The 21,799-nt window shown below is 39.9% G+C and overlaps 1 protein-coding gene across 4 annotated transcripts in view; it reads left to right on the top strand.

The window, feature by feature from the left end:
* The first annotated feature begins 332 nt into the window (after positions 1 to 332).
* FSD1L (fibronectin type III and SPRY domain containing 1 like) overlaps positions 333 to 21,799 on the top strand; it is a 79,808-nt gene continuing 58,341 nt past the window's right edge. For 3 of the 4 annotated variants that reach the window (XR_007146356.1, XM_047830455.1, XM_047830457.1), the window contains exons 1-2: positions 333 to 392; positions 20,196 to 20,291. Coding sequence is in view for 3 of the 4 variants with exons in the window: in XM_047830455.1 (XP_047686411.1) it covers positions 339 to 392; positions 20,196 to 20,291 (150 nt within the window). In the remaining variant the exon portion in view is untranslated. Of the gene's footprint in view, positions 393 to 4,976; positions 5,182 to 20,195; positions 20,292 to 21,799 lie in introns of those variants that run through there. The other variant, XM_047830456.1, reaches the window with a different exon arrangement.

Here is a 21,799-nt window from a genome sequence, read left to right as displayed (position 1 = left end):
ACAGGGAGTCCGTTACTCTGTGTTGGAGAGACCTGGGGGTGGGGGGTGGGGTGGGCAGCATCCTTTTACAATGAAGAGATCAACAGACGATAAATTTGCTTTGTCCTTGGTCATTCTCTGAACTAGATGAGTCCAGAGGCATTTTGAGAGCTAAGGCAGGAGGTGATGGAAACACCCATGTCTTCCAGTCCTCACTCATTTCAGTGTCTCCAGTGCCTAGTATAAAGCAAGCCATCATGCATAGAGAAGGTATTGTGACATAGAAACATCATAATGGCTACAGTTTAGTTAACTGCTCCTGGCATGCCCTATCCCAGGAAGGAGAGGGGCCTCTTGCAATGGAGCTTATGAGAGTGGGGGTGGGGAGAAGAGATTCAGAGTGCATTCCAGAGGTGAGTACAATTGCAAAGCTGAGTCAGAGAGGGAATGAATAGTTATTGGCCTCTAGTTTGCAGAATGACATAGCCTCAGGGTTCAGAAAGATGTTAAAAGTTATCTCTGCCATCTACCCTTTCACTGCCTGATCCCCCTAGGCAAATGCCTAGCCCCTGCTTGGATACTTCCACTGATGGGGACCTCACCACCAAAGTCCATTACAGCTCTGTATGGCTGTTAAAGTTGGACTTTTTGTTGATTGGAAATCTATCTTCCTGTAGCTTACACTAACTGGGTCTAATTCTGTCTGTGGGATGCTAGAGAATAAGTCAGCCCCCTCTTCCATACAACAGCTCTAGAGAGTTTTGAGGTAAAAGATCGTGTCCTCTCTGACACGAGAAATTTTCCTTTCCAGACGAAATCCTCGATTGTGTCCCTTCTTCTCACGTGGTTTCCAGGCCCTTTCTCATGTTTGTGTATACTGATTGCTTCCCACTTTGCTTAGAGCTCTCCAAATATGGAGCTAGACCACTTCATACAGTGCCAGCTCACATCAGAACGGAATCATCCTTTCGCTCCTATGAGAACGTAAATGTCTATAGTGAGTTCCTAGGATCAGAAATTTGCACTCTGGAGTTCAAGGGGGTCCAGGACTTTGGGTTGAGTTTGTTTTTAGTCAGAAGGAGGCAGAGGAAAAAAGAATTAGGTTTCTATGATTGGGAAGAGATGATAGCTAATATTTTTTGAATACTTACTACATGACAGATGCCGCTAAACATTGAACACGAATTATCTCAGTGAATCAACTCAAAAACCCTTGTAGGTGGTACTGTTATGATTCCTCTTTCATAATTGAAGAAACTGAGGCTTAGAGCAAACTCAGGGTTTTCCTGGGTTTGGTGGTGTATGCTAAGATGTAGGCCAGATATGAACAGGGAGAGAGACATGGTTAGAGATTTGGTGCTTCAACAAAGAGCAGCATGTGGACTGTGATTATGCTTCAGAAAAGCTAGGATAACAATGAAAATGAGAGTTAGGGGTGAAAATAGGGCTTCTAGGGCCCCAAAGACCGAGCGGGAAAAAGCCATCCAAGGGTGGCACAGAAGGATATGATGTACAAGGCAGTAATAATAGTAACAGCCACACATTTGTTAAATGTAGACTAAACCAGGCACTTTGCATATGTAATCTCCTTTGATTCCCCACAACAACCGTAACTGGGAATTACTACTATTATGATCATGATGTTACAGATGAGGAAATTGAGGCTTATCCTGGTTTAAAAGACTCACTGAAGGCTACACAGCTGGTAGGCAGCAGTGTCAGGATTTAAATTCAGATTTGCTGAGTCCAGGCTGGGCCCTATACTGACTCCCAAAGGGGAACACTGTTGGCACCACTTAAGGGAAGTAGCTTTCTCTCCCAAGAGATGGGGGAATCCCAGAACTCATGAGGGTACTCAGGGCTACAGGGGTAACGCCTGGCAAGAGGGGGTAGAGAACCTGTTCTGGAAGAGACAAGTTTGCCAGACACTTCACATCAGTAGGGCCAGTCCTGAGGTTATTCTAATTCAATGTTTCCTCAGAAAGGCATTCCTGGAGGCCCAGGGACCTCAGTAAATACCTACAACTAGATATGCTATCTCAGAATTGAAACATAAGGGTTAAAAAAAGTCATCTGTTTTATCCCTCTGTAGTTTTTCCTTTTTTTTTTTTTTTTTTTTAACAATTTGCTTTCTCTTAGTTCAATGGTTCTCAAGCGTTAGTATGCATCAATCACCTGGAGGACTTGTTAAAACACAGATCTCTGGACCCTCATGCCAGAGTTTCTGATTAAGTTAGTCTGGGGATGAAGGCTAAGAATTTGCCCTTCTGACAAGCTACCAGGTGGTGCTGATACAGCTGGTCTGGGGATTACACTTGAGAACAGCAGCTTTACTTTATTAGTAAAGCTACTTTTGAAAATTTCCCAGCTGACTTGGCTGTGAAAAGGTAAGTTCAGAAAAGGCAGAGGACTTGCCCATAGGCCAGAAGCAGTGGGGGTGCAGACTCAGTGCCCCACCAGGTGAGTACTGCTGCCAGAGAGCCTGCATAGGTTGGGGAAGATAGAAGTCACAGCCAGAAGGGACAGGAACAAGGGCGGGCAGAAGGCCCGGGTGAGCTGGGCAGGGAAGCCAGACTGCCTAAAGGAAACGAGATCTGGCAAGGGCAGGAGTCAAATGGGGCAGAACTCTTGACGAAAGCTGCAGGCTCCTCGCTGGGCTGCAGGGAAAGAACTCGGGGACTGAGGAGGCAAGGAGCCAGGAGTGAGCTCCTGGGATATGACCTGTGACAGAATTCTGGTGATCACATTTCAGCTGTGACTTGCTGTCTCCAAAGCCTCTTTCTGTCTCCTTCTGTGGTTATACCCATCAGTCATAAAGTGCCTAGGAGTTGCTCTCTGAAGTTAAGTCCTTACAGCAAGAGAACTGGGGACAGCGCTAAATGCTGTGTTTTTTTTCCCCCCTTAATGATGTGTCCCACAGTAGAAGGCAGGGTCACGGCTAGGGAGCTCACAGTGGGGCGGTTTGACCACTAATGTTGTCCCATCCCTAGGCTGCATTTCTCCCTCATGGGAAACTGACTCACTACACTGAGTCCGCAGTGCGGAGAATAGCCTTCATGCACTAGACGCTGGGTGCTTGGCTGCTCTCACTGATCCTCATGGAATTGGCCAACTTGGATAGGAGGCATCTTTCCCTTGATACCAAGAGAGGGAGCATCTCAGGATGCCTGGGTCGCTCAGTCGGTTGAGTGTCTGACTTCGGCTCAGGTCATGATCTCGTGGTCTGTGAGTTCGAGCCCCGCGTCGGGCTCTGTGCCGACAGCTCAGAGCCTGGAGCCTGCTTTGAATTCTGTCTCCCTCTCTCTCTGCCCCTCCCCCTGCTCATGCTCCGTCTCTCTCTCTCTCTCTCTGTCAAAAATAAATAAACATTAAAAAAAAAAAAGAGAGAGAGAGAGGGAGCATCTCTCTGCAAGTTTGCACACCATTTGTCCTTTTAGCTGCAGAAGCAAAATTGTTCACACAGGCCCTCCCTGGACCCTGGCCTTTAAGCACTACCCACCTAGCTTGAGCCAAGTCCCTGTTTTCCCTTTTGGGCCCTTCATCCCATTTCTTATACATGTCTGTCCAGTTTAAAAAAAAAAAAAAGGATTTATTGAGTGCATACTAGATGGCAAGACCTGCGCTGGGGATACAGATATGAGTAAAAGAAATTTCGACCTTCATGGAAGTCATAGTAACAGAGTATAATTGTATACAGGCAATTATAGCCTTGTAGGATAGATACTGTTTCTTATATAGAGCTCATGCCCTCTCAGGGCCTTTGTATTCGCTGTTCTATCTATAATGCTTTTTCCCAGACCTTTGTATGACTCATTCTCTCACTTTACACAATCACTTCTGAGAGAGGCCTTCCCTGAACTTCTTATGGAAAATGGAGCCCTCATAATTCTGAGTGCATATAAACATATATAATTACATATATATGTTAATAAACATATATATTAATAGTGCTTCTAAACGCTGTGTGTGTATATATATGTACACATATACACATATATATATATACACATTTATTTACTATATATACACATTAATTTTTTTTTGGCCTCCCTCCCATACTAGATTGTAAGCTCTGCAAGTGAGAGAAGGGCCTTGTCACTGCTGAATTCTCAGTTTAGAGAAATGGTACCTGATAGATACTCAATATGTATTTCCCTTCTGTTCATTCCTCATGAGTGATTGCCTAGTTGGAACTTTTCTGAGCCTCTCCAGAGTCATCAAAATGGAAGCTGAGGCCTTTCTGCTTGGAGAAGAACATTTTCAGGCCTACTTCCCCAAGCTTTCTACAGTCTGCACGGTCCTTTTCAGACCAGACTGAGCAGGTTCTAGCCCCCCACGGACAACTATAATTTACTGGCCATTAACTATGTCCTGGGCACTTCAAATACATTACTTAATCCTCACAATGCTCTACAAAGTCAGCATTATTGCTCTTATTTTATGGAAGATGAAATAGGCTCAGGGAGAGTGACTTGCTCAAAACACAGCAAGATGCCCAGGAGGGCTCTCTGGGAAAGGTCTACCAGGCCCCACCCTCTACCCATGTTTCTACCACGTTCCTTCAGGCCTTCTCCATGTTTCCACGATATCCCTTACCCCAGCCCTTTCCTTCTCACTGGACAGTGGGTTTGGTCTATCCTGGCTGCTCCTTGGCGGCGGTCAATGTCAGGGGTGCTTAGATGCGTGCAGGATGGAGCGGGGGCTGATCTCAAGGACCAGAGCTTTCCTTCCCCAGCCTTTCCCACGGGCCCGGCTGCTGGATGCTCAGTGGCCCATTCCAAGGCCTGCAGCGATCGGGAGCCCTGGAAGAAAAAGGATGCGGTAAGGAAGGAAAGGCTTGGTCACTGGACCCGCAGCACCACTAGTTTTTGCCCCTCCCACCCAGCATCGGACACCTTCCACTCCATCCCGTCCCGCTGCAGCGCGCATGCGCGGGGCGCTCCGGTCTCTCTCGCTCCCTCCCTCCTGCGGGCCGCCCTTTCACCCTGGCAACCGCGGCGCGACGACGGCGCGCGCGCGGGCTGGGCGCGGACCGGGCGGGGTCGGTTCTGGCTGAGGCTGAGGCTGAGGCGGCGGCGGAGGAGAGGGGGCGGCCGCGGGTAGCAGTGTTGGCTTGCCCGACTTCCCTCCGCCTCGCCGCAAGGTTCTTCGACGCGGTTTCGGGCCCAGTAGACATAGCCCCTGGCCATGGACTCCCAGAAAGTAAGTGGGAGAACGAGGCGCGGGGCGGCCGAGGTTGGGGAGAGGGTGGGCGGGGCGCCCGGGGCCGGGTGGGCGGTGGGCGCGCTGGGCCAGGCAGGGCTGCGGCCGCGGAGGGCTAGGCAGCTGCCCTCCCTCCCTCCCTCGTTCCCCGGTGGGAGCAAAGCGGCGCCCGCCAGGCTGCGGGGACCGCGCCCGGTGACCCGAGCTGGCCTTTGGCCCTGGGCCCTGGCTCCTGCGGGGAAGAAGGGAGCTGTCCCCATTCCACAATCATTTTCTGCAGCGCTCTAGGCCCCCTTTGATTCTGGAGCCTCCCCGCGTGCGAGCGCGGGTTTATCCCGCCTTAGCACCAATCGAGGTGCACGGGGTCTACCTGCTGACAGGGACCGTACACGCTGCTTTAGGTCAGGAACCAAATCTGCTTAGTACCGCGCCCTCCACTCCCTCCTTCCTCGTGACCAGTTCAGAAGCAGGTCTTGGTGTTTAGTATTAGTTGAACTGGGAGAAGAGACTTAACAGTTGGCAGCGGTCCCACCCTCTTCGACCAGTTTGTTGCTCGTCACGGTTATCTATGGCTGTTGTGGCCTGTTGTATATATACTTTCCGCACAAGTTAAGGAGCTAGTAATTTCGATTAAGAAAAAAAAAATGTTTTGAGAACATAGCCAATGTTTTGAATGCATTTAGAGTTATTAATATGCAGTCATAATCCCTGTATAGGTTAGTAACCACCCTTTTCTCTTTGTTAGATGATAGTAATTGAAGTATAGTACAGTAGAGGAGGGAACACAAGTGTTATTAATAATGTAGCAGGGAAAAAGAAGGGCATATCCAAGAGGCCATTCTTTTCTATTATTAGATAGAAAGCACTGGAAAGACTTATTAGAACAATGGTTTCTCTAATTTTGCCTGGATTTCACCTTTTCAAGGGAAAGAAGCACAGGGGACACGGGAGAATAGTGTAGTGATGTGTTAAGCATTGACTATTCTAGTATTTTACTAAAGTGCACACGATTTGATTGCAGACATCTTGAAACTCAATTGGGTAAACTCAGTTTTATTTCCGTGACTATTAGTAAGACATCTGTAAAAAATTACATTTCGTGTGTTTTGAATATGTATGTTTAAAACATCTCTGCCTAAATTCGTAAAACATGTCACGCCTTATTTAACTTTTTAGGTAAAAGTCACATGATAGCTGAATGGATGTTGGTTCAGGGCAAACGGAAGAGCAGAGACTTAGAGTCCTTGAGTTCCATATTGCTATTTACTAGCTCTGTGCTCTGGAGAAAATTACTTAACTGTGATTAATCTAGTTCTTCATTTATGCAGTGGATGTAAGAATATTTTATAGAGCTACTGTAAAAATCAGATAAAGTAATTCATTATGAAAAAGTGTTAAAAGTGTTTTAATGTTTACAAAGTACTAAGATACTCTGTGTGTTATAAAACAGAATTTGAGAAAGTATTTTAATATGGATCAAGGACTCAAGAGTTGGCAGTTGTGGCTTCTGCAAGGTCATACCACTAGCTAGAAGGCTAAAATTTGAACTTATTTGGTCTCATTCCATATGGTGTTTTTGAGCACCTACGAGTACCATGTGCACTTTTCCCCAGAGGTGGCAGAGAATTAGGTGTTCCTTGTGGTAACTTTGAAAATCAATTTCTTAATTTTAGAAAATGTGTTGATTTTCATTTCATTTATTGGTATCAAATAATATTCTTATAAAACTCTTTGTTTTATTGCTTATAACAAGTATCTGGTATTAATGCTTATAACCACTTTAGTGCTATGAATTTGAGCATTTTTCCCTCATGAACTATTGCAGAAACACTTACATACCTCAACTAATAATGAACCAAACTGTGTATTTCTTTTTAAGTAAGTAGTACACCCCTGGCATGATTTTTCTTCCCCATTATAAAATGTTACAATGCAAATAGTAACAGGGATGGTACTTCAGTCATTGTAAGGAAAATGGTGAGGATGTCTTGAATATATACCTGTTAGTAAGGCATTGGGATTTGGGCTTCGAATTATTGGAGGATGTCTTTGGAGCCAGGTCTCCAGTCCTACTACTATCTCTGAGCTGAATGAGCTTGGGAAATTTGCTGTGTGTCTCTATTTCCTCCTCTATAAAATAGAGATAACAATTGTATTTACCTCAAAGGGTTACTGTGAGGATCATGTTAATTTTTAAAAATCCTTGGTGCCTAGCATATGTAAGTACTGCTGGCTATTGTTATGAAATTCATAATCCCAACTTCGAAATAACTTTCTTTTGTTGATAATTTGTACAACTTTTTCTAATCCAATCTACCATTTTTAACCTTTGTCCTTAAGTTTTAAAATATGTTTTCTGTTTTTATGTCTGTAATAAGTGATTTCAAATGGTGGTGTCAAAGAAGAGTTGTTAAATCCTAATTGAAAGAGGACTGGGAGTTCTGACTCATGCAGTCTGACAATAGAGGTTAAGTTAACTGGACAGTCTTACAGAAGCTTGATGGTGGCTAGTCAGCAGATGGATTAGCTTGACCAGCTGCTTTTTTGTCTGTGAAAATAACTTGGACTTCAGTGTTGTGTTAGCAACAGATGCTCTGTTTGAGTAGAGGAAGAAAACATAATTGCCTTGGGTATGTAAGGCATACTGTTGGATACAGAAAACCACAGTATTATCTCCTAGAAATAAACAGAAGGATTTTGTTTACATCGAGTTTCTGGGACACTTTTGCGAACAGGATGTGTTATGGATAGGTGGCTTTGTTTGATACTCAAACCTTTTGATTATGTCCTTAAGTGGTTTTAAGATAAAATCCCAAAGGTTTCTATACTTGATTAAATGTGTATGTTCAAAGAAACCATTGAAACAAAAAGACATTTACACCTTTCTAGAATCTGGGTGCTTAGAATTTGATAGTTAAATTTTTGCACAAGAGATCTGTTTATATTCATAGGGATTGCTGTTTCTAGGAAAGGTACATGCTGTAGGAATAATAAAGGTGGAGAGGAAGGGGATCCCAGAGGAAGGATGTTGCCAAGAGTATACATTGTAAATTGTTTGGTTTTCCCCAGTTTTTCCTGCGTATTCTTTACTTTCCACTTGGAAAGTGGTAGTGACAGGTGAGGGGTTGAGTGTGCAAGATTGGACAAACCTAGATTGGGGAGATTGAGTAGGGGGAGTTTTAAAGCATGACATTTGGTAGCAAGTAGTATGTCTGTATATATGCTTCCTTATCCCAGTTTCCTCCTCTACCCTCGTATTTGCTATTTTTTTTCTTCATATTGTACCTTAGTGATTCAGAGACCTCCACCATATCCAGATAACCAACCATCTCATGTTCCAAAATTACTTCTTCTTGGTCAAAAAATAATATTTCCTGAAGAAAGGAAAGAGAAATGAAATTTGAATATTGTTCTGCATCCAGTATTGTGTTAGATTGCTTTAAATTCTCTCAATACCTCTTATTCCTGTTGCGCAGATAATGGAAAACCAAACTCAGAGGCTAAATGAGTTGTTCAGAGTCACGCAGCTAGCAAGTGATAGTCTGAATTCAAACTTGGTCTTTCTTCACAGCCCAAGCTTTGTTCATTACCACCCTTCTTGCCTGAATTTTTTGCCTTTAAATACTGATATGATTAATTAAAATTCAAGATGTTATTAGGAATGAATCCCTATAGTTTTTTTTTTTAAAGAAGCTAATTAAATCTAGTGAAAACAGTTGACAGAAAGTATAGAACACAATTTATATAAAAACCTGGAACTTGGTCTCGCTCAATGCCCCATATAAAATCATTATTTTTCTGTAGAGAGTGTGTGTGAATGTGTATAAAATCCCCTCTCTGCAGTTCTTTTTCTTTTTTGATGGAGGGTCTTAGCTTTCTAAAGTAGAGCTGTGAACAGGAAAGTATAAGTGGAGTTTTATACACCCTAGCCAAACAATCTCATTCATTTCCATGGAATGGATCAAAGTAATCTGGGATATATAAGGCATGAGGTACCCTCTTCAAAGGACCGTATTGACATACTCATGATCACTATATTTAAAAAGATAGATTCAGGGGCACCTGGTGGCTCAGTTGGTTGAGCATCCGACTTTGACTCAGGTCATGGTCTCACAGCTTGTGAGTTTTGAGCCCCGCGTGGGGCTCTGTGCTGACAGCTCAGAGCCTACTTTGGATTCTGTCTGTCTGTCTCTCTCTCTGTCTCTCTGCCTCTCCCCGGTTCATGCTCTGTCTTTTTCAAAAAAAATAAACATTAAAAAAAAATTAAGATATATATTCATTTTTTATTGAACTTGACAGTTCTAAAAAATTGGAAATACTGTAGATCCTTGAATAACACAGGAGTTAGGGGTACCAACATGCCCCCACAACAGTTGAAAATATGCATATAACTTTTGATTCCCTCAAAACATAACTACTAATAGCCTGCTGTCGATAGAAATAGTAAACCGGAAGCCTTATGGATAACATAAGCAATTGTTTGGCACCTATTTTGTATATGTATCATATACTGTATTCTTACAATAAAGTAAGCTAGAGAAAAGAAAATGATAAGAAAATTGTAAGAAAGGGAAAATATATTTACAGTACTGAGCTGTAAAAACTCTGTTTATAAGTGGACCTGTGCATTCCAACCCATGCAGTTCAAGGGTCAATAGTGAAGCAGATTTTTTCTTTTTTCTTTTTTTTTAAATTTCCACACAATGTTTCTTTGCAATGCCTGGCTGAATGTAAGCAGGATTATTCATGCAGTAAGCACATATTGAATGTTTACCATGGTGATAGATAATCCACTCCAACCTAGGGTGGGCAACATTTTCAAGTTGGTAGATTTTGTCTCCATCTTTCTTGTATGTATTATATCCTCAGTTGGCACTCTTCCCAGCCACAATGTTCTAACAGAATCTGGTCTTAGTTATTGACATGTGTTGATTGGTAGCTAATTTTGTACTAATTTATAATAAAGTGTTGGCACAGCCAATCTGTGCACTTTTATAAATATAAGTAACACAAGCTTATTGTAGGGAAATAGGAAACATAGATAAATGAAAATCACCCATAATCCTGCCACCCAGACATAACCTCTTTTAACATTTGTACGTATTATGTTCCAGTTTTTTTTAAACATATATAGAGGGGCGCCTGGGTGGCGCAGTCGGTTAAGCGTCCGACTTCAGCCAGGTCACGATCTCGCGGTCCGTGAGTTCGAGCCCCGCGTCAGGCTCTGGGCTGATGGCTCAGAGCCTGGAGCCTGCTTCCGATTCTGTGTCTCCCTCTCTCTCTGCCCCTCCCCCGTTCATGCTCTGTCTCTCTCTGTCCCAAAAATAAATAAATGTTGAAAAAAAAAATTTAAACATATATAGAACCTTAAAAAGACTACGTATCATGATGTGGTAATACTGCTTTGTAGTTTGCCTGTCCCTTAATATATTATGAATCTTTTACCATGTTAATATCATTCTACAACACTTAACAATTCAGAATTCTTTTGTATGGCTGTATTATTTGATTTTTAATCAGTGCTCTTTGTTGTATATTTATGTTAGTCCCAACCTTCTAGTGTTATAAGTAACGCTGAAATGAACATCCTTGTAGCCAAGTCTCTGCTTATACCTTTAATTATTTATTTAGAATAATTTTTTTAGAAATGGAAAAAAAAATTTGTAGAAATAGAATTATTGAGTCAATGTGTGTATACTTTTAAAAATCTTTGATATGTATTGCCAAATTGCTCTTTTTCAGAAGGGTTGTTAGTTTATACCACTACCAGCAGTACCCAGGTGTGCTCCTATCTTCATTCCCATTGCACCTCCCCTCAGTTAGGTGATGGAACCTCTGGTTTCCTTGGCTGAATATGAGCTTTGTAGACTTCATTGAATGGAACAGCCAATTCAGAGGTCACTGCACATGGATAAGGCTTCTTTAGCTTCTGACTCCACTATATTTCTTCAAATCCTTTGTAAGGGGGGGTACCTCTTCTGTCCTAGTCGGGCTTAGGGCAGAAAGACAGCATTCTCCACCAGGTCTTTTATTAGATTTTTCCCCCTTTGGATTACCTCAGTTGCCTCTGTAAGCAGGTAGTGTTCCTAACTGTTTTGCTGTTAAGAGAGGACATGGCTTTCTATCAGTTAGCTATTTGTGATGATCGATTCCTGAATTTCTCAACAATATATAATCTCCTTTTTCACCTCTTCACATCACCTCTGAGCACAATACTCTTGTTTGTGTTGGCAGAGCTATGGTCAGCTGATAAGATTCTGATTGTCTAGCTACCAGCTGGATAGAACTTTCTGGATTTCAACTCTTATTACCTAATTCAAAGGAGAAGTCTATGGTGTGGCATGATGCAAGTGCCATCATTCTTGGTGGCATCAGGATATGTTCCAGAAATGCTGTATCCTGACTTCATTGATCCCTTTTCTCTGATTGCAGGAATGCTATACTTGTTTTGTATCGTCCCCGGCAGTGTAAGCAGCCTAGGGTAGTGTAAAAGTATAGGATCGGGAGGCAGCTTCTAGGTTTGAATTGTGACTACCACTTGATAGCTATGTGATCTAAGAAAATTTCTTAACTCCTTTAACCTTCCTTCAACTATAAAATGCAAACACTGATACTTTTTAAAAACCTATTGTGATGATTAGAAAGATATGCCATGTTAACAGTTTAGCACAGGGCCTGGCACATAGAAAGTGCTTAGTAAATACTACTGAAATGGCCATAATACTAGTTTGACCCTCTTTTTTTTTTTTTTTTTTTTAATTTTTTTTTTTCTTTTCTTTTTTTTTTTTTAATTTTTTTTTTTTCAACGTTTATTTATTTTTGGGACAGAGAGAGACAGAGCATGAACGGGGGAGGGGCAGAGAGAGAGGGAGACACAGAATCGGAAACAGGCTCCAGGCTCTGAGCCATCAGCCCAGAGCCTGACACGGGGCTCGAACTCACGGACCGCGAGATCGTGACCTGGCTGAAGTCGGACGCTTAACCGACTGCGCCACCCAGGCGCCCCAGTTTGACCCTCTTAAATTGTAGATCGACTAGTGATATTTGCAGTGGTTCTAGGTTTGTGTATCTCAATGGTCTAGAAAACTAATGTAGAATTTGAATCAGAAATCTTCTCTTGGTGTGAGTAGATGCTGATAGAAAACTCTTACATCAAATTGTTCTCATGACTACTTGGTTATTGAGGTCCTCAGATTCAGACTAGCATATAAACCTGGGTATAATGATTTTCTGCCACTGGTTCTAAGAACAGGAAGGTTCTGAATCATAATTTCAGGAGCTTGTTACACTGAATAGTTTCCAAGCAAGTAGCCCAAGTTGGTAGTTTTTTTTTGGATGCAGCAAAATTAAGATTCAACATTTGAATTTGTCATCTTCACATATATTAGGCTAAAACCAGTGGAACCTTGCCACTTCAAATGTTGAAAGTCATCATGTTCTCAGACTTACAAGATGATATGTCTGTGTGTAAGAATAGCTGTTTTTGTTGCCCTTATATGTGGCAGGGTGGGACATGTTACAAGCTTTTGATCAGCTTCAGTTTTTTTCAGTGTTGAAGTAAAATCGTAGTGTGTTTGGTGCCCTTAGGTATTCTTTTCATGTCCCTCTGATCTTTACTTTCAGGCAGTACAGTGTGATAATTAAGAGTACCTACTCAAGAGTGAGACCGCCTTAATTTGAATCTGGGTTCTGCCACATATTAGCTCTGAGATCCCGGGCAAGCTATTACTTAACCTCTATACCTCAGCTTCTGAATTGGAAAATGGTGATAGTAATAGTGTCCTACTTCTTAGGGTTCTTGAGAGGATTAAATGAATTAATATATGTAAAGAGCTTAAAATGGTGCTAGGCACTTAAGAGTATAGAAGTGTTATTTATTATTTTGCTCAGAGACTATTGATTGTGCTTTTGCTTCACATGATTTTTTTTTTATTCTCACTAAAATATATTGTGTGTATGTATATATTTTTTTTCCATTGGAAGATTTATTTTTTTCAGTTTTCTTTTTTTTTCAATATATGAAATTTATTGTCAAATTGGTTTCCATACAACACCCAGTGCTCATCCCAAAAGGTGCCCTCCTCAATACCCATCACCCACCCTCCCCTCCCTCCCACCCCCCATCAACCTTCAGTTTGTTCTCAGTTTTTAAGAGTCTCTTATGCTTTGGCTCTCTCCCACTCTAACCTCTTTTTTTTTTTTTTTCTTCCCCTCCCCCATGGGTTTCTGTTAAGTTTCTCAGGATCCACATAAGAGGCTTCACATGATTTATAGTGATGATAAGCATAACTTTAAGTTATGCTCCTTTGAAGAGGGTACCTCATGCCTTGTACATCCCAGAGTTTTGATTCATTCCATGGAAATGATTGCAGTTGTACTTGGCTGGGTTGTATAAAACCCCCTTTTTTGTTGTTGTTAGCATAGCACTTACCTTAGTCTATTTCCCTAATCAAGTAATTGACAGGCTTAATCCTGATACAGTAGTTTTGGTGTCTGGTAATTGTGGTTCTTGACCAAAGAATAATGGCTAAGATTGCCTGTGCATACTTCCTTTGGAAATATACCTCCTATATATATATACTTTTTTAACATTCTTTTTTTTAGGTTTATTTATGTATTTTGAGAGAGAGAACGAGCATGAATGGGGAAGGACAGAGAGAGAGAAAGAGAGAGAGAGAGAGAGGGAGACAGTGCAGAGCCCGATGTGGGGCTTGATCTCATGACTGTGATATCTTCAGATCTATATCACCTAGAACTCTTAGTCATGGCCACCTGAAGTCTTGCAAAATGTAATTATTTTGGAAAGTAATGAGAGACTGGATAAGATCTGAGGTAAAATCTGAGACCCCTGTAGGCATCCTTTCAGATTGATAGAGTCCCACAGAGCAGGTGAAAGATGTCTTTGCTCTCCATCATCAGGGTGTGATAATAAAAGAAATGAGGCAATATATATCACAATAAGCTCATTCTATACCTTTTTGAAACTTGTTTTAACATAGAGATCACGTGTATGTTTTAGAACAGTGTTTATAGGCAGAGGGACTGATAGGTGTGAGGGCTCCCAGGTGGGAAACAAGGCATGTTAGAGAAACTCATAGCAGGCTACCGCAGCTGGTATATAGCAAGGAAGAGGAAGTCTGGTGTGAGTTGAAGCAGGAGAGGTAGGCAGTGGGAAGATCGTGCAGGGTTTTACAGATGATGTAAGGTCGTCTTAATAGGTCATATTAAAAGATTTTCAGTTTTATCCAAGGACCGGTGGGAAGCCATTGAAATCTGGGAAGAGTGATGCTATCCTATTATTCTACCTACAGTATATAGAACTGATTACTGGGGAGAAAGAATGGATCAGAAGCCAGTTAAGTTTTGTAAAAGTATAAGTTGGGGTATGATATTGACTTGTCCTAAGATAGTAGTGGTGATTACAGAACTATTTAGGAGGTAAAAATCCACATAACTTACTGACTACATGTAGAACACAAATGAGAGGAGAGGATGTTATGTTGGCCTAGGTTTCTGATTTTGTAGCTAGTACCACCATTTGCAAAGATAGAACACTAGAGAGGGCTCAGGTTTGTGGGGGACTTTATGACATATTGAGTGTTTTTTCAATGTTTACTTTGAGAGAGAAGGAGCATGCGCGTGTGTGTGGGAGGACCAGAGAAAGAATCCCAAACTGGCTCTGCGCTCAGCCCAGGAGCCTGTTGTGGGTCTCGATCTCACAATCTTGAGATCATGACCTGAACTGAAATCAAGAGTCCGACGGATGCTTAACTGACCAAGCCACCCAAGTACCCCATATATTGAATCTTGAAGTGCTTGGGTGACAGCCAAGTAGGAATTCTCAGTAAGCAGTTGGATGAAAATAGTCTGGAGCTCAGAGGGGAGGTTCTGTATCTAATGGTGCTCTGTGCACAATTCATTGAAGTTTGGAGCTTTGTGCTTCCTCCTCAACTTCTTTATCAATTGCTGTGTCTCCATTATAAAAGCTATTGATTAATTGTGGAGGCCCTAGAGGGATAAAGTGGGGTAGAAAATTCAAAGCATTATGGTATCTTTTAATTCTTTTCTCGTTCTGTTTCTGAATACAAAACACATAGATATTCTGCCCTAGCATGTTGCCTGCCAAATTTAGAAAACACTTAAATTTTTTTTTACTGGATTTGGTACCTATTTAGCCAGCCTCCTATTGCATACCTCTTATATTAGGCACACACTAACCCTGTATATAACCCCTCTTCTCTGATGCCTGCTACCTAGAGAAAACTTTAGCCTCATGTCAAATACACAAGCTAGGGTTAAGTTTCAGAACTCAGTTCATGTTATCCTATTCCTTTCATTTTTGTAAGTGTCGGTATTTGTGGTAGTACTTATCTTAAATAGTTTGGTTGCTTGTCATTTGTTTTCCAGTTCTCCTGAGCTCCAAGTTCCTTAGTTCTTTCTGTCTTCATGCCATCTTCACCCTTAGTCTAGCTAGTCATTGTTATTGTGGTGACCAGAATGGTCGAAGCCCTGGTCCCCTTGATAATTCATTTTTCAGCCCTTCCTGATGAACTTCCACTATAGGAGAATACTAAATGTGAGTTCTTGATTATAGTCTTTTGCATTTGCTCATCCTTTCCACATTAAAGGAAAGGTAGCTTTAGAGCTTCTGGAGCCCTTTAGCAGCCTATCCTTGAAGAACTTTCAGGTTACTGCTCTTTTTTTCTTCTAAGCTTAGGGTAGAGGCAGCACTTTATCTGTATTAGATTATTACCAAGGTCACATTGGTTGCTTTGGGTTATCTTATTCATCTGGATGATTGCTTCTTCTGCAGCCATGTTTACTAATGCATTTGGTAGTGTTTAAAGTACAGGTCACCTTAAATGCTGAGGCTCCAAAGCCTTCTACAGATGGCTTGTCTACTCTTACAGCATTTCGGTGGTGTATATTACAGCAAAGGCTCCAAAGCTCTCCCTATCTAGAGATTGGAGTTGCACCCCGCCCCCGAGAATCTCAGACTTCAGTCTTTGCTACTTTGGCAGTAAGGTAAGATGTCTTTCTCCGGATGTAGGCCCTTTTTTAGGAGTTCTGTGATAGACTCTCATTCTGTACTAGAACTCCCAGTGAAGTGCAAAATGTGAGCCATAAAGCATTCCCTCTTCAAAGAATGAGATGATGTTTCCCTGAAATACTTTATCAGCCCTTTTTAAAAATAATTTTTTAATGTTTATTTTTGAGAGAGAGAGAGAGAGAGAGAGAGTACAAGCAGGGGGAGGGGAAGAGAGAGGCGGAGACACTGAATCTGAAGCAGGCTCCAGGCACAGAGACTGATGTGGGGCTCGAACTCATGAACCGTGAGATCATGACCTGAGCCAAAGCCCGACACTTAACCCACTGAGCCACCCAAGCGCCCCTATATCAGCCTTTAAAGACTCTCCCTTCCCAACCACTTTCTGGGAGAATATTTCTAAAGCCTTAGGTAATTAATATATAATACCACTAATTAATATAGAATAGCTTTAACACACAGATCATAGGATTTCTTTCCAGAAATATTGCTATTAACACTTCATGGGCCAATACAGATTTAGAAAAGTCATTTTTCATTTTCTGATATTAGCTGAATTTTTAATAAATTAAAAGGGAATAGTCTTTACCATTAGATTTTTTTTTGGTCTTTACCATAAGATTAACTGGGTATTATCCTGGAGATATGGAGCAGTACCATACACAAAAAACCCGGCATTATCCTGATGATTCTTTGAGTTTGTATAACTTACATGTCAGGTATCTTCAGGTGCAGCTTTGTTTTTGTCAGATGCCAATATTGCCATGGATGTTTTTCTCCAGCCAACACCAATGAACAGTTTAAGTATTACAGAAGAGAAGGGTGTATTACTCTTGTTATGGTATTAGAAGGATCCCCAAAAAAGAGCTGCTTATGCCCCATTCTTTTTTGAGAGTGGTAATAGTATAATATTACTTTTCCATTTCTAAAGGTAATATTTACATAAATAAAAACTGAGAAATAGTGAAATTCTGGTACAGGTTGTAACATTTTAGCTTATATTCACGTACGGGTATTATATAATTCAAGAATTTGGCGTATGGTAAGCATATATAGAAATTGTAGTATTCCAAGAAAAAAACTCAGAAAGCTTTTAAGTTTTTTTATTATTGATTGCAAATTAGGCAGATCTGCCCTATCCCCACTCTTAGAAATATATGGGCTATTTGGATGGGTTAGGCCTCTAAAGCTGTGTTGTCTAGTGTGGTAGCTTCTAGCTCCATATGGTTGTCGAGCACTGGAAATGTGACTAATTTGAATTGAGATGTGCTGTAACTATAAAGTACACGTCGCATTTTGAAGATCTAGTACCGAAAAGGAAGGAAAAAAGGAATTCGGTAATTATTAAATTTTGATTACATGTTGAAATAATATTTTGGATCAGTTTGGTTAAGTAAAATATTAAAATTAATTTCACCTGTTTTACTTTTTTTGATGTGGCTACTATTTGGCCCTCACTATATTTCTAGTGAATATTACGGTTGGTAAAGGCTGTATTCTTCCTTCTAACATCACTGTGACAACAGAGTCTATTAACTTTTAGTAGTTGGTTAACTCTTAAAAGTATAAAGGATTTAGCTTGAAAACTTAACAAAAATTAGAACAATTTAGATGGCTTTGACTATATTCAGTAAGTAGCAGGGAGCTTTAGAAAGGTAGGGAGGCTTCTCATTAAAATCCTTGGAGCTTAGAGGTTACCTACCTGGGGCATTATGCTTCAGCTATCTCCCAAGAATTTTTCCTTCAAAATTCCCTAAATACAGACTTTACTACTATACTTAGACAAAAAATAAAAGTTGAAAAGCTGTTTTGTACTAGGGAGATTTCTTTTTTGGCTCTGAACTAGGTCTGCCTTTATATATACCAGTGTTTCACAGTTTTTTTGTGTGAAATTTCCTTCAGTTTTTATTGAACTCACATATATCCTGGTGATGAAAATTTGTTGTTGGGTTGAATTCATTGATCCTCGCTCCTCCCTTTCATGGGATAAGATCTCTTCTGGAAGACTCTTAATCTTTACCTCGAAGTTCATGAGTATGCTTAGCAGAGGGCAGAGCTATAAACCTCAAACAGCGATACTCTACTATGGAAATTCTAGCAGTTTTATATGTCATTGAAGAGTTTTAGCAAACCAAAATTTTAAAAGAATATATAATTTATTGTGTGGCTATTTCATATGATGGGCAAATTTGTTAGACTGAGAGATGGTGTTCTAGAGTGGTAAACAGCGTGGACTTTGGAGACAGACTGAGCATAATATTTACCTTACTAACAGTTACTTCCATTTTGTCATCTGTACAGTATGGATTTAGCCCTGCCATTAGGGGTGATAAAAGGGGAGGCAGGTACAGTCCATTTACCAGAAAGAGACCAGTCTTAATTGAAGCTTACTCTACACAGTCCAGTGATTGTGCAGAACCATTTTTACTCTTCCATTGTGTTGTTTTTAAATATATATGGAACCTATCTGGGATGAATAATTGGAACCCTTAAGTCCTCTGCACTCATTTTCTACATCTCTGTATTACCATTCTCACTCCTACACCTGTCCCCACCCCTCCTCCAAGTCCTGGCTTCATTCTGCCTCTCTGCTGATTGTCTTTGTATTCAAATCTTGGTGTATGTACCCATTTCTGGGAGGAACACCAACAGGATAAAAAGCTAACTCTTGGTGTTGATCTTCTTTCATAGCATAACTTCATTGTGTTATTATACTAAAATAACACCATCCGTGAGGATGGGAAGTAATAGTATAGGTAAGTGAATACAGCAGGGAGCCTTAGGCAGCCTCAGGGATGATTATAATACCTCCTTATTTCAGGGATTCTTGTGAGAATTAAGTGATAACTGTTGTGATTATTTTTAATTTTTCACTGTTATCATGCTTTATGAACATTTATATAAAATATCCCTTTATCAGTTTATTTCTTGAGCTCTTTATATATAGCCCTTTATCAATATCTGATTATATTTTGAGGAGAACCTTTATTACAAAGTTTCATAGGGCATTATTAAAATATTTACACTTGTAGGTGCTTACAGAAACAAGGCTTGTGCTTCTGGAAAGATTATGAAGTAAAAGTACTTGCATTTTATTTTTACTGAGAATACAAGTACCTTGTTTGGGTTTGCTGTTACTACCCATGAAGAGTTACTGAACACCTAGACCTGTGCTGTCCAGTGTGACAGTGCTTGTCACATGCAGCTATAAAAAGTGAAAATAATTAAAGTTAAAAAAGATAAACTTAGTTCCTCAGTTCTGTCTACATTTCAAGAGCTCATTAGCTTCATATGGCTATTGAGTACTATATGGGACAGCACGTGTATAGGACATATTTATCATAGCATAAGATTTTATTGTACAGCCCTGATCTAGAGAGTATGAAAGATTAAATAACCAAATGTTTTATTTAAGTAGGAAGCATTATCAAAAAGTCTGAGGTATTTGTTACTAAAATTACTTATTTATTATGGTTTTATGACATCTATAAACACTGCAATGAATGTTGCAATTTTAGCTGCAAATTTATTATCGCTTTCATATTTCTAAAATATGTTTTTTATTTTTATAAATTAAATGTCAAATTTTACTGCCTCTTTGCTTTTATTCCTCATATCCTAATATTGTATTAAAAAGTTCCATTTGTTTTTGCAGCATTTAAGGATTTGGTTCTATTCCTTGGCCATGACCCTACGACCTAAAATAATACCATTGATATTAAATAATATTGATCATTTTTAGTATGAAAGGTGTGGTAGTGATTAAGTTGTACACTAGAAATAAGAGGTTTTAAAACAGTATAAATACATATCTCATCTTTTGTAATTACAGGCCTTAGGAAATTTAACAATTTGAAGTTTTACATTGCTCCTCTTATATATGGTTTGTTTAGAGAATTGTTATGATTTATAATTCTTTCATTAAAATATCATGTTATGTGTTTTTGTTTGTTTATCTTAATCGTAGGAAGCTCTACAAAGGATCATTTCGACTCTGGCAAATAAAAATGATGAAATTCAGAACTTTATTGATACACTAAATCAAACACTAAAAGGAGTTCAGGTATGACTCTTTAAAAAATGTTTTGTTATATGTCACAGTGAATGATTGTTGGGCCAAATCAATATAAATAAATATACTCCATGAACTCTAGATTATAAACTAAAGGAGGTGAGAGCAGGGTTTTTAAATGGCATATAAATAAAAAAATGCTTTCCTTACTATTCCTACATTCTCCATGGAAAGGTCAAATAGTAAGGAAAAAAGAAAACTCTGGAATTGTAGCTGCTAAGGAATAGTATAGTGCTTACTTTTGACCCTTTCCATTATAGATTTGTCTTTTCTAATTCCAGTTAAGAGCAAATTATATTTCTTCAGAGTACTGGGATGCTAAACATTTCTTTTATGATAAATAGTAGAAGGAAAATGTAGATGGTAAAAGGTCTGCTTATAGAACTGGAAGAAAGTAAAACATAAAACTAAAAAGTAAAGTGCCTAATGAAAAAAATGAATACTTAAGGAAACAGTCCCAGGTTTGGGCAGATAATCCATACTGTACATACTCAAATGTTGATTACTGAGTGGTTAATGTGGGATTAGATTTAGGTCTTTTGCCTACCAGACTGCACATTTCTTTTCCACAACTTGTTCTTGTCACTGTAAATCAATTAGTAAAGTGATTAACACCACTTTTGATAAGACTCTAGTGAGATGATAACTTATTTTTATAAAAATTATAAGCAAAGTTTGGTTTATGGTATTGCAGTGGATTGTTACATATTAGGTCTCTTAAGTGGTGCCAATTCTCTTAATGGAATGATTCATCTAAGTTGAAAAATGCCTAAGATAATTTCTTCTGTCTCATAATTACTGCAAGTGTGGATATTGCTTATCTAGAGATTTCACAGATATTTTAAGTTATTGTTGAAATAGCGTCTTGCTTAATGAGAAGATGAGGAACTCTGGGAAGTTAATAGGCTTGAAATGCTTTATTGATTTTGCCACTGGTAACTACTTGTGTGGCTTTGGGCAAATCACTTTTCTGTACTTTAATTCCTAAAATTTAGGAGTTTGACTACAAATTCTAGTCAGAAGATGACTTCTGAGGTTGCTTCAAGCCCTAAAATTCAATGTTTGATAAATCTCTTAGGATCCAATAAGGAATTGCTTGGTCTTTTAAGTTCTGTATATCTTAATGTAAATGCACTGTTTTAGACAACCTGAAAGATTTTAAGATTTACACAAAATTAGTCCCATCCCTGTATGCTCAAACTTCTCCTCAGTTACGGAATCAAAATCTCTGGAATATTTCATTAAAATGCTTCATTGATGATTCTGATGCACGACAAAGAACCACTGGCTTATGGTCTGCCTTGGAACCTGACAAAGATCTGGACAAAGGTGGCAATCTTAAAACAAACTTTCACATTGTCCTGTGGAAACATTGCTTTAAAAGATGAAGAGGGTATAGGCTAGTTCATAAAAAGTTGCTTAACTCATAGCGTAACTGAGATAGTGCTCTCCGCATTAGCAACCATCTTCTAGGATTTACCTGTTTTTAAAGCCTATGT

Source organism: Prionailurus viverrinus, chromosome D4, assembly GCF_022837055.1.
Source record: "Prionailurus viverrinus isolate Anna chromosome D4, UM_Priviv_1.0, whole genome shotgun sequence".
Classification (NCBI taxonomy): Eukaryota; Metazoa; Chordata; class Mammalia; order Carnivora; family Felidae; genus Prionailurus; species Prionailurus viverrinus.
The sequence above is the reverse complement of the archived record's forward strand: the minus strand, read 5'-3'. Positions and strand labels throughout refer to the sequence as shown.